Source organism: Girardinichthys multiradiatus, chromosome 20 (genome assembly GCF_021462225.1).
Source record: "Girardinichthys multiradiatus isolate DD_20200921_A chromosome 20, DD_fGirMul_XY1, whole genome shotgun sequence".
Classification (NCBI taxonomy): Eukaryota; Metazoa; Chordata; class Actinopteri; order Cyprinodontiformes; family Goodeidae; genus Girardinichthys; species Girardinichthys multiradiatus.
The window spans coordinates 41,454,126-41,466,692 of NC_061812.1; the positions used below are offsets into that span (position 1 = coordinate 41,454,126).

The 12,567-nt window shown below is 38.8% G+C and overlaps 1 protein-coding gene, 1 long non-coding RNA gene and 1 other non-coding gene across 8 annotated transcripts; 1 reads left to right on the forward strand and 2 right to left on the reverse strand.

Moving 5' to 3' along the window:
* Positions 1–258: 258 nt before the first annotated feature.
* Positions 259–2,726, forward strand: LOC124856081 (blue-sensitive opsin). Its single transcript, XM_047346274.1, has 5 exons — positions 259–783; positions 975–1,143; positions 1,237–1,402; positions 1,502–1,741; positions 2,230–2,726. The coding sequence occupies exons 1-5, from the start codon at positions 399–401 to the stop codon at positions 2,332–2,334; spliced, it is 1,065 nt and encodes a 354-aa protein (XP_047202230.1). The 5' UTR covers positions 259–398; the 3' UTR covers positions 2,335–2,726.
* A 3,098-nt stretch (positions 2,727–5,824) lies between these two features.
* LOC124857584 lies at positions 5,825–5,943 on the reverse strand. The gene has a single exon (XR_007035622.1). It is a non-coding gene; the product is annotated as a 5S ribosomal RNA (ribosomal RNA).
* Positions 5,944–7,774: 1,831 nt separating this feature from the next.
* On the reverse strand, positions 7,775–10,934 carry LOC124857127. Of its 6 annotated transcripts, none has more exons than XR_007035516.1 (5): positions 10,817–10,934; positions 9,843–9,968; positions 8,323–8,447; positions 7,933–8,247; positions 7,775–7,835 (listed from the first exon to the last, which is right to left on the reverse strand). It is a non-coding gene; the product is annotated as an uncharacterized LOC124857127 (long non-coding RNA). The 6 variants fall into 6 exon arrangements; XR_007035512.1 differs by having other exon boundaries at positions 9,843–10,612; positions 10,817–10,907; XR_007035514.1 differs by lacking the exon at positions 10,817–10,934 and adding an exon at positions 10,361–10,802 and having other exon boundaries at positions 9,843–10,256.
* Between the last annotated feature and the right edge of the window lie 1,633 nt (positions 10,935–12,567).

Sequence of the window (12,567 nt, forward strand, 5' to 3'; positions counted from 1 at the left end):
CTGGAGAACTACCTAATCTTTTAGCCTCCGGCAAACAGATTAGACAATTCCTGGGGTTCAGACATGGGTAAGCAGTGAGAAGATACTGGCCAACACTGAACTCTGACACTAAGACACTAATCTCAGCATTAGCTAAAAGGTGGTGTTGTCACGGGAATACATGTAAAGCTTTAAATCCCATCCTTGAGCCAATTAAGTTGAGCTGAAGTAACGTTTAAAGTTCCTATAAATGCAGGTTTTCCGTAACTCGGCACCAGACAGAGAGAAACCCACTTCACTTAGAAGACAGGAAAAACATGAAGTATCATACTACTGTTTAATTTTAGATTCAAATTGTACGTATTCAACTCATATTTATTTTTTATTCCAATTGAAAGTTTTATTTAAAAACAAGTCCAATGAAGATGAGGGGAAACCGCCAAGAGGAACTTCCAGACGACTTCTGGATTCCCATCCCCCTGGACTCCGACAACATGACAGCCTTCAGCCCGTACCTAGTTCCCCAGGACCATTTAGGAACCCTGGGGCTTTTTTATTCAATGTCAGCGTTAATGTTCTTCTTGTTTTTGGGTGGCACGACTATCAATGTCCTCACAATTGCATGCACTATTCAATACAAGAAGCTCCGCTCTCATCTGAACTACATCCTGGTCAACATGGCTGTGGCGAACCTCATCGTCTCGTCCGTAGGCTCTTTTACCTGCTTCTACTGTTTTGCCTTCAGATACATGGTTCTTGGTCCACTGGGCTGCAAGATTGAAGGATTTACTGCAGGTCTTGGTGGTAAGAACAGGAAAAAATTTGAATAATTTCCCTCTGTGAAAGTTGGCTTCATGCTTTACTGAGTTGGAATTTCTGAGATATTATAGAGTAATAAGCTGTAACTCAGTACTATTTCAGTCGTTTTCACCTGGATAAAACATTACAATATGCCAGCGTGTGTATTATCTGAGTTACCTGTTGTTTTTCCGCAGGCATGGTGAGCCTTTGGTCTCTGGCTGTGATTGCATTCGAAAGATGGCTGGTTATCTGCAAGCCGCTTGGGAACTTTGCCTTCAAGTCAGAGCATGCTTTGTTCTTCTGTGCACTTACTTGGTTCTTTGCTTTGTGCGCTTCAGTTCCTCCACTAGTGGGATGGAGTAGGTGAGGAAAACACACTGACTATATGATCAATCTAATGCAGTGCTGGAAAGATATTGCAAGCTGTAACTTAATGCATATTGTCTATTTACTCAGGTATATCCCTGAGGGAATGCAGTGTTCATGTGGACCAGACTGGTACACAACAGGCACCAAGTTTAACACCGAATCCTATGTGCTGTTCCTCTTCTGCTTTTGCTTTTCTGTCCCTTTCACTTGCATCGTCTTCTGCTACTCACAGCTGCTCTTCACATTGAAATCGGTAGGTAGTATCTTGTGAGTTACCTGGATTTGAATATTTGCCGTACGTTTCTGTCATGTGGCATTTTATTTCTGGTTCTGATTCAATCTGTGTTCACAGGCAGCAAAGGCTCAGGCAGAGTCTGCCTCCACCCAGAAGGCAGAGAAGGAGGTGACTAGAATGGTGGTGGTCATGGTGCTGGGTTTCCTGGTGTGCTACATGCCATACGCCAGCTTCGCCCTTTGGATCGTAAACAACCGTGGACAGACATTTGACCTGAGACTTGCAACCATACCGTCCGTTTTCTCAAAAGCATCCACCGTCTACAATCCTGTCATCTATGTTGTCCTCAATAAGCAGGTGGGCTTATGTGGGGGCTTAAAGGATTGACAGTAGTCTAGTCTTATACTGCAAAGCTGATGTTGTACTCAGTTGAAGAGAGACCAAAGATACACCTTTTTTGACTTGAACTTTCCACAGATAAAGGCCGTTAATGCCCTCTAACGGTAGATTTCAAAACCAACTAATGGCTTGAAGTCTTTCACAAAGAACTAATAAAAGCATTCAGCTTTAGGTGAATCTTCAAAATAAATTACCTACAAAAAATGTGAAAAAAACCATTTAACTTCATTTGCTAGTTGTGTCTGTTTGACTCTTTGATGTTAGCAATATGAAACCCCCAAATATATTAGGTTTAGGAAGGTTCCAGACAGGTTTCTTAGTCTCACCATCAGACAATATGTGGCAAATTCTACTTTTTCCTCCAGAAAAAAGCTAACAGGATAGCATTTGAACCACATTGAATGAAGCAAAGCCGCTAAAGTGTCCATCTTTGCTTTTGCTTTCAGTTTCGCTCATGCATGAGGAAGATGTTGGGGATGAGCGGGGGCGACGAGGAAGAATCATCTGCAAGTCAGTCGGTCACCGAAGTCTCAAAAGTTGGACCTTCTTAGGTTCACGGCCTGTCTTGAATTGGATGACATAGAAATGCACGACACTGATGTGTTTTTACTGTTGTTATAAATTAGGGTTTTCAAAGAAAAATGTAAAAAAAAAAGAAGAAAAAAGGTTCAACTGATGAAGCTGTTATTTTTCTGTGCATTTTATCATGGACATATGGCAAAAACACACATTTTTAGAATTACATTCTGATGTGAAAATAAGGATTTCTTTTCTTCCAAAAAATGACTGAGGTCTCTGAAAACCCATAAACTACAAAATAAATGCATGTAGCACATCTGACACATCTGTGAATAAGTTGTTCTACATGTCATGACTTGTAAGTATTTACTTGTATATATGTAGCAACAGAGAATTAATAAAGAGAAGTCAACTTTAAAACTCATATTCACCCGGGAAATAAATAATTTGTGCACAGAGAAAGAGAGCGCTACCTTGAGTAAGTGTTGGGTATGTGTGGGGAATATTAAGTAGGTCATATAACCCTGTTACTGTTGCAGTAAGCCTAAGTTTTACAACCATATGGGGTTTTATTATGGTTGTCAGTTTTGACTGGCAGAGGCTCAATGGTTAATGGAGAGGCATGGCAATAAAATGAGGACTGAGGTGGAAGTGTCCAAGTGCAGGCCATATGTACACCAACACCAACTTACACTCAAATCAGCTATCTGCCTTTTATTACCAGGCTGCCCTGAGTGATTTACAGGAAGACACCATACAAGGGAAATAATCAGAAACGAAGAAATATACAGTATTTACCCAAAACTAACACCAAAACGATTAATGGTACCAAATAAATATTTACACAAATACAAATCATTACACTCTGCTTCCCGCCCATAGACTGCTGGAGGTAGGCACCAGCTTCCCCGCGACCCACTATGGAAGAAGCGGTATAGAAGATGACTGACTGACTGACAAATCATTACAACTTAACAAATCTAAAGTCAATCAAAATAATACATCAAATTTTGCACAAATACTGCAAGCACTACGCTCCTTATCCCTTTGGTTTGGTCCAAGAGTTTTTATGCAACACCTGGAGCATGTCTCTCCCTTTTGCTGACATGCCCTGCTGAGAAGCCAAACCAGGAAGAGGTCAGTGCTTTCAATTAAACCGGTATATTGTCAAACTAATAGGTTACACCAACAGAAATCTAAGGAAACATAAATTGACATTTATATCTACACCCTCTATGTGTCTAGGAATGTCTGAACAGAACTACAATAAAGAACTTAAACAACTCAAATGTTTGATCTGTAACATAACACATCAATAATCTCATTTCATTACGTAATGGGACTCCTGTTCTCTGTTGTTTTATATAACTTTTTGGAAAATCTTAACACGAGGAACCTTATAAAATCTCTTCCATTTTTTATTTGACATGCATTCTTTCTTAAGCATTTCAACCCATATTGATTATTGTTAATGTAATCTGGTCAAGTTACTGTAGACTAGTGGTGGGTTTGATATGGGCCATAAGGTACTCCCCAGGACGGCATTAAAAAAGAGGGATGCACAGGCACCATGTCAAAAATAAAACCTGTTTCTCTGTCAGGTAGGCCTGATAAAGTGTAATATTATTTGAATGCATGTGGAGTCAATGGGGATTTGGTGTCCCTGTGCATTGAGAAGGTGCCCCCAGCTTGCAGCCAAACATACAGAGATCAGGATATGCATGCCATCAATCATTTAGTGGCCATGTAGGGTGAAGCAAAAATAATTCTGCAACGTGTTCTCTTCTTTAAGCTATAATGACTGGGCATACCCTTTAGCATATCTGCATGAAGGGCGCCCAGGACGCTTCTGCTTCAGACCTTCTACCACTTTTGCTCATCAGAGACTTAACCTTCAGTGCAAATCCCTGTTTTCTTTGCTCAGTTATGACTGCACTATCTGTTCACATTGCTTAAATAAAATCCTGACATCCTGAAATTCAGGATATTGTTATAATTCACATTTATTCCTGCCATGTCACTGATGGCGGTGACAGATGTATTCTGTGACTCCATGAGTTCTTGATATGTTATTACGAATACAAATTTATTCATTTAACACTTATGTTTTACATTTCTTTATTCAAAAATAATCTTTTTCTATATGGTAATAAAATTTCTTCAGTACTGTTACTGCTTGTCAGCAGGCCTCATTGGGGCTGAGTAGGCCCAAATACATACATGTTGTAGAACAAACCTAATACCACTGTCTTCTCCAGAGGGCAAAAGCTAGATGGCTCTCATAAACAGAGGCAGTCTAAATAAAAGCCTGAGCCAGCTTTAGCTCCTGTAGAGGCTCAGGTTTTTCAATGAATGCAACAAAATGGTCCTTGTGTTTATTCAATGTGTTTTGGTACCATCTTCCTTGCTGCCCTCTGGTGTGGTAGAAATATCAAAGCCAAAAGTCATAAGTCAAAAATGGACACCAACAGAAGAACTTAAGAACAAGGGTGTTCACACTTTTCAGAGTCACTATACTTGTCACTTCTTAACCAGGCTCCTCTATGATTGTAAATATTTAAGAAATTAAAATAGAGAAAATATTAGGGGTGTAATGGTATATGTACAGACAATTTTTGGTATAGCCTTATTTGGTTTGGTATGCACGTGTATCAAACGAATAAAGCGTTATTTTAAAGCTGTATTAACTACTGCCTGAAGCAGAGCAACTGATGGAGTTGCTCTGCTGGTCTTGTATCTTTTGACACAAGGCTAGTGTTAAAAGACAATGGCTTTGTGTTTTAACACTTAATTACTCACAAGAAAAAACTTCAAGCCGAATGTAACCAACATAATGTCAACGACACAATGTGAGTGACTGTCCACTGTTGCTTCATCCTCATCCTGGAGCAGTAAATACTGCAAGTCAGTGTAATCTGCTGGGCTTAATTAGATAGAAAAACGTTTTAACCAATTTGAATAGTAAACTGAATTTAATTGCATTATTCAATAACATATAAATTGGAATGGATGTACTTGACTTGGACTCTGTATGATTTGATTGAATTGGCTTTGTAAAGTGCCTTGAGATGACATGTGTTGTGAATTGGCCCAATATAAATAAACTGAATTGAAACACCACAGGTCCTGGAGAAAAGCTAAGGTCCAAATCCTACTGCCTGTAGTAGCCAGTCAGTCATTTTCTACCGCTTATTCCATAGTGGGTCGCAGGGGAGCTGGTGCCTATCTCCAGCAGTCTATGGGCGGGAGGCGGGGTACACCCTGGACAGGTCGCCAGTCCATCACAGGGCAAAACACAAACAACACACTCATTCATACACCTAAGGGCAATTTAGAGTGACCAATTAACCTAATAGGCATGTCTTTGGACTGTGGGAGGAAGCCGGAGTACCCGGTGAGAACCCACGCATGCACGGGGAGAACATGCAAATTCCATGCAGAAAGACCCCAGGCTGGGAATTGAACCCAGGACCTTCTTGCTACGAGGCAACAGTGCTACCAACTGCACCACTGTGCAGCCCAAGCTTACAGCACCTGGTATTCCCAGGTGGTCTCCCATCCAAGTACTAACCAGGCCCAACCCTGCTTAGCTTCCAAGATCAGACGAGATCGGGCGTGTTCAGGGTGGTATGGCCGTAAGCATGGCCTGTAGTAGCATTCAGCCTAAAATGCTTCCCAGCAGTAGAGCTTTTTGCACACGTTTTCTCTCCCTCCCTCTTGCCTGCTTCTCCATCTGCTTTTGTCTGTGTTTTGCTCAGAGCCTCACTTTACATATCTTCCAAACTTGCAAATTATGGATTTGGTCAGCTGGTCTCTCAACGCAATTGATCAAATTTAAATTTATTTTGTCTAAATGTTTCTATTTTGGTTTTTGCATCATGTTTATTTGTTTCTTTTCCTCCCTCTACCATCTCCTTGTGTGTATTGTGTTCCTCTATCTCTTAGTTCCTTTTGTTGTTGCTTTCTTATTTTTTGTATTATTATTATTATTATTATTCACCCTTGGATTCTTATTTAGTATCTCTGTGTTTAGTTATGGTTAGGTATTTGTTCTTATTCCAGCTTTAGTTATTGTTTACATTTGTTTATTTTGTAATTTAGATTCTTATGGGCTCTTGTTTATTTCTTAGGTTATCGTTTTTGTTTCTATGTTTCCCTCTAGTTTCTCTGTTTACTTTAGTTCATAGTTATTCTAGTTCTTTATTTCCTCCTCTGCTTTATGCTCTTGCTTAGTTTGTGTTTTCTGTTTGTTTATTCCTTTCACGCTTCCTCAGCCTTTGTATTTGTTTCACGTGTTCCTTCTGCTTCCCTGCCTCCTTGTCACACCTGTTCTCAGTTCCCTTGATTACCTGCCTTTGTCTTTCCCCAGCATATAAGTTGGTTTGGTGCCTCTGTTCATCACTGGTTCCTCCTGTTCTCTACCCACGTATTTGTGCTGAGTTTTTCCATGTTCTTGTGAGTTTTTGCATCTGGACTTTGTATCTGCTGTGCTTTGATTGGTTTCTTTGGAAAATCTCTGGAAATAAAGCTGAAGACCTTTTACAACATGTTGCTGCCCAGCTCTCGTCTGCACTTTGGTCCGACTCAAAACCACATCGTGACACTCAGACTGAATTGTTAAGACAGCTAAGCCGCGAGCTGGATACGGTTCTTGAACAGAATCGTAACCTGGAAGCGGCTTTTGGACTCAGAGGTGAAAGGATTTAATCATGGAGAAGGTTGTTCGCTCCTTAACTGCGGGAAAGTCCCAGAAATTTGAATTTGCAATTGAGAGATAACAGTAAAAACTCTTAAAGTGGTTGGAAATCCACACAACTTCTTGAGCCAGAACACTTGTTTTTCTAAATCTGGTGCCCCAACGTAGCCTTGGTAACTTCTGCTAAGTGGCTATCGACAAAATATCTCCTGGATGTTATGTAAACATGGTGATCTTTCCCAGCAACCCCGAACAGCTGTGACCCAGATAAGACTTTGCGGCTGATTGAGATAAATTCCATCTCTCTCCTCTAGGACAATGGCGTTGACAGTGTAATTCTTGCACAGACGCTCAGTTATATATTCACACCCCCAAGATTCCACCACACTCTTGCAAAATCTTTTCTTCTTGTGTGTTGCTTAGCCCTGCACCTAATTGCGTGATTTCATTACTTTTTCATATATTTTTTGTTTCATCAGAAGGATTACCAGCAAAAACCAAACATTTTTAGTAATTTGGACTATAGCTGCTCTTACACCAATGACCCAGGTTTCTTAGTTAGACTACAATGGACTGTTATTACTTAGTTCAACTTCAGTACCAGTAAAAGCAATATATTAGCACCTGAAAATGTGGATTAAAGTTGTTTTGTACCAGTGACTCAGCTTCTCTAGTTAGAATTCAGTGGAATGATGAGACTATCAATTTTATCATCTGTCATTTGTTCGAAATAGATCTGACCCACATATAGAAGAACACTCTGAAGGACAACTGAATCAGTGAAAGGTGTTTTATTTACAAAAAGTGAGACTGGAACGTGAATGGTAAAATCGCCAACTGTATGGAAAGAGGGGGAAGAGAACTGGTGAAAACAAGAACTATTATGTTGCAGAATTAACAAAAAGTAACTATGATAAACAGTTAAACGGCTTACTAAGTAAGTGTAGTCAGGTCTCCAGGGGTAGAGGGATTCGGGGTCTAGGTTTGCGAAGTGGAGTAATCCAGATGGTTTCTCGTGCTGTTGAGTGAGCCTTGGTAAGTTCAGGAGTTAGTTCAATGTTCAGGTACTTGCGTTGGAGGGTGGACAGGGTACGCTTATGCCTTGGTTCAGGAGACGGAGGAAAACAGGAAGCTGCCAGCTTGCTCCTTGAAGACGAAATCCAAACGAAATCCACCAAACGATCGTCTAGAAACTTCTGGAACCAAAGTCAGAGTTCAACGAAAACAGCCAAAAGATTCAGGTCTCTGCCTGCGAAGGAACATACACAAAATCAGCTTAGAGACAAGGAATGAAGCATAACTTAGTAGTGGCTGAGCTTGTTACCAATGAAGGCAAACACTGGCATCAGAGTGCTGGCAGCCTCCTGCTTAAATACTCCTCCACACAATCAGCAGATCAGTTGCACCTGTCACCCAGCACATCTGAGAAACTCCAGCTCCATCTGGAAACTGAAAACAAAGTTGCACACAAAACACAAACACACACACTAACCCAGACCCCAATATCATCTTCTTTTAGCATAAGATGCTTTATTATTAAGAGTGGCTTGGAACAAATTTCTACCAGTAAACCCGGAAGGATTATTAATTATAATTACTCCCAAGGATTATCAGTGTCATTTGATTTGTTTTTCTGTGTTTGATTTCTGTATCATTGTAATGTTTTTCCTTGTGTACAGCGCTTTGGGTGCCTTGTTGCTGAAAAGCGCTATATAAATAAACTTGACTTGACTTGACGGCAGGATTTCCTCTGAGGAGAGGGGATATTCCAGCAGCTTGGCTTTTAAGGTGCATTTAGGGACAAGTCTTACTCTGGATTGTCTATTTGTCAAAACAACTCAGCATTTTTTATTCTCAACTATTAGTTAACTCTTGATCAAAAATAACAACCTTGACAATTTTAGGTGTTTTTATTGTTGTATAAGTTACCAAGGCATTGGCTATACCTGATAATCCTGAATTAATAAAAAAGTAATCAAACCAAATCTCTAGTCAGTTCTTCACTAGACACTCTTAGAAGTTCAAAAACATTAAAAAAAAAACTCTTGACCCAAATGTGAGAAATTCTTTGTTCACTGCTGAATAAAGTAAAAAACATTGTTTCTTTTGATCAAAGTGTACAGGAAATGTGCTGAGCTGTGACTTTAAACCAACGTATGGACTGCACTGGGATTTTAGTGTACATTTACACCCCTGGAAAATATCCTAAATAAATAACTACATTAAGCAATAAATAACATAAAATAGTTTATTTGATCAATTAAACGTTTATTAAATTATGTGTTTGTTGTTTTGGTCATTGTGGTCCTTTGTAGTTTGTTGTATGTCCTGGAAGACAAATACCCAAACACCCCCTGCGTAGTATGTAATCAGGGTCTTGTTACAGAAATTGTATAAATCACAGATTAAATAAGTAATGAACATTTTAATAAAAAAAAAGTGAACAATTCCAACCTAGCATTATGACCATCTTATTGAAATGGATATTTCTAACCATCAAAACATCTGCACACTCAATGGATGAGAATGAAACGTCTGTGGGCGTCCCTAGTGTTGGGATATCAGCTATAGAGCCTTTAGGCCTTGCTGAGAGTTCTGTCTGGATTGGACTTTTCAGCAATGCAAAAAAAAAAATATCTAAAATTTGGGAATTTTAAGAGACTGAAAGCTGGGTGAACACCTAACAATATTCATTGCAATCTCAGAGATATAAGCACCTCTTGAGGGTTTCCATACTGTCACTGCTGAGACAGCGAGAGATTAAAGTAAAATCCATTTAAATGCCAGCATGCAAGCTTTCTTAGGAGAACACTGTGTTGTAACAAGATTACCGGTTTCACTCACCTTACTTGTCAGTGGTCATAATGTTATGGCGGGTTGGTGTTTCAGCTCATAAGCTTTAATACAACAAGGTTAAGGCAGTTTGGTGAACAGGATTACCCTTTTGGGATAAGTGTAGGTAGAGGTTACCTATAGAAAAAAGAAAAAAAGCATGAAAATAGATTTTTACAAGTAAAATAATGTCTTCCTTTGTTTACTTTCTTCTACTTATTTCTGATATTTGTGTTGTAGCATGTTTGTATGAAAGGCATTTATCCATCAGAAAATGAAATAAAAAACATATGATGCAAACTGTGCATCTGAAAAACAAACATAATGGATATCAAAAATAAAGTTATATTTTGACTCTCTGAAGAATTTGAAGATAATCAGTCCAACCAAACATTACCATGTTGGAATTCCCCCTGATAATCCTAACTGTAAAAGTGGGGAAGAAAAGCAAAACAAGAAGAGTATCAGCATTAAAAGAAACAAAAAAACACCTGATAAATTCATTAAGAACAACCATTAGAGAATATTACCTGATGTTAAGTGAACACAGAGCCATGAGAGCAGCAAAGGTAGATCTGGCTCACTTGACATCAGAGTAATTCTCTGCACTCCTCAATCACTACTCCACACATGTAGACCACCTGCTGCTCAGCACAATGGCTGAATAAGACCTTCACCATCGGTCATTCCCGTCGGTTGTCGGGAGCAAATCCGAGTTCTGCTAGTAGTGAACTTTTTCCAAACACGAATAGTTCAGAACTAGCGGAATTCCAGACTTACCCCTGAAATATCACAGCATCACATGGAAAGTTAAGATGGTAAAAAAGGTGTAAGTTGGAATCTTAGAAGATATATAGATTTGCATTATAGGTAACACTTCTTATAATTTACATATTTAAAACTGCTCTAAATTCCACAATTGTAAATACTAACATGAATACATACATACAAAAAATTTTAAATATCCAAATAACAGAAATATTTACAGAATAGAGTTCCAGGTCCATCCTCTTCTTCAAGATAAGGAAGTTCTTCTGCCACATGGAGCACTTATCAAATCTGTGAGTCAGCTACATGCACAAGGTAGGGATCCAACGAGAAAACAGAAAAAAACACAAGTCAAAGGATTAAAGTAAACCACTACAGTGGCTTTGATTAGCCTGAGCGTGCTCCTGATGTGACCTGTAATTCCGGAGAGATAACCTTGTTACAGAGTGAGCATGCCAAAAGTAATTACTCTTTGTTAAGCAGTTTTGTGGAGCAACCTGACTTGTCCGTATAATCTGCTTTGGTCTGTCGGGGCATGAAATCTCTTCACTTGTGTTTCATTAGGTCAAATCGAGACATTGGAAGTTTAATCCTATGCATGGAACAATGAGTACAACATCAGTTTACATCAATTTGAAACCACTGTACAGGTATGTGGTGGATGCTTCTACCACCACCACAAAGTGTTAGTATTGTTTCATTGTTTTACAATTATTAGTTTCAGATGACACTATACATAAGTTCAAGTTATTTTATTTAGACAGATATTTTCTAATGCGTGCACACTTTAGTTAAGATTTGTCTGAATGGTTTACTTATACTTGTTTTTTAACTGTGGTGGACCAGACTTAAGCAAGGACAAAATGTGTTCGAAAATTGGAAAAACTTCAATTTAATACTGTCCAAAACAGTTAACAAAAGGTCAACTTCAATACAGAAATAACTCAGATAATAAATGACACGAGTTTGGGCCCAACTCAGCTGAGGTCAACTGAATAGTAACAAAACTCAAACAAAACTGACCTCAAGACAAAAAACAAAGGTTACTTAAATATGGGTGGAATAACCTAGACTCACCAAATGGGGAAGGCACAACCTAAGAGGAACAACAAATGGAAAACAATACATACAAAATTAACAAACATAAATGACACAAATTAATCTTTAACTTAACACAAATGAATGAATACTAAAGTAAAAAAATAACTAACAAGTTAAGAAGTTAAGTCCCCCCCCCATACATAATGGTATGTTCCTGGCTTCCACCTCCAGCTGGTCTGCATTTGCAGAACCTCAAAGAAAAAAAAACAAGTATAAGTAAACAATTCAAACAAATCTTAACTAAAGTGTGTGTAATGTGAGAGGAATTGGAATACCCAGACAATTACTCTGCATGTAGAAGAACATGGCAAATTTACATAGAATGGAAAACATCTTCTTTAAATCCCTGTCCGAATTTTCTAGTTTGTCTACATGTAACAAACACATTTGGTAACATGACTGACCTCTGGCAATCTCATATCATTTACATCAGGTTTTATTTCTGTGAAACATTTCCAAACTCAACTAAAGGCAGGGTATATCCTGGACACCTAACACCAAGATAAACAATCCTACATCATAATTTCTACATTGTACTTAATTCTACATCACCAATCAGCATAACACGTAGGTCCTTTGACCCGAAGAAATCAAAACACAAGCTCGCAGCCAGTAGTGCATTACAGTTCCCTATTGCATTACAAATCTCACCTGAAATGGCCTGTAGCTCTAACCAAAGATGTCCCTACCTCATCGCAATCAGGCCAAATGATGGTAAAACAGTAAGTGATCAGCAACATACCCAATACAATAAACGCAGCTTGAAGAAGTTCTAACATTAACAACAGTTGAAGACACTAAATAAAAATTTCTGCAAACAGAATAAAAAGTGTTTCAAAAAATTAGAAAGTAGAGTTTTCAAAGAGCA

Excerpts from the sequence above, each read along its gene's own strand:
- LOC124856081 (XM_047346274.1), top strand. The coding sequence starts at position 399 with ATGAAGATGAGGGGAAACCGCCAAGAGGAACTTCCAGACGACTTCTGG. Across the intron at positions 784-974 it reads ATTTACTGCAGGTCTTGGTG|GCATGGTGAGCCTTTGGTCT; the intron begins GTAAGAACAGGA and ends GTTTTTCCGCAG. Across the intron at positions 1,403-1,501 it reads TGCTCTTCACATTGAAATCG|GCAGCAAAGGCTCAGGCAGA; the intron begins GTAGGTAGTATC and ends CTGTGTTCACAG.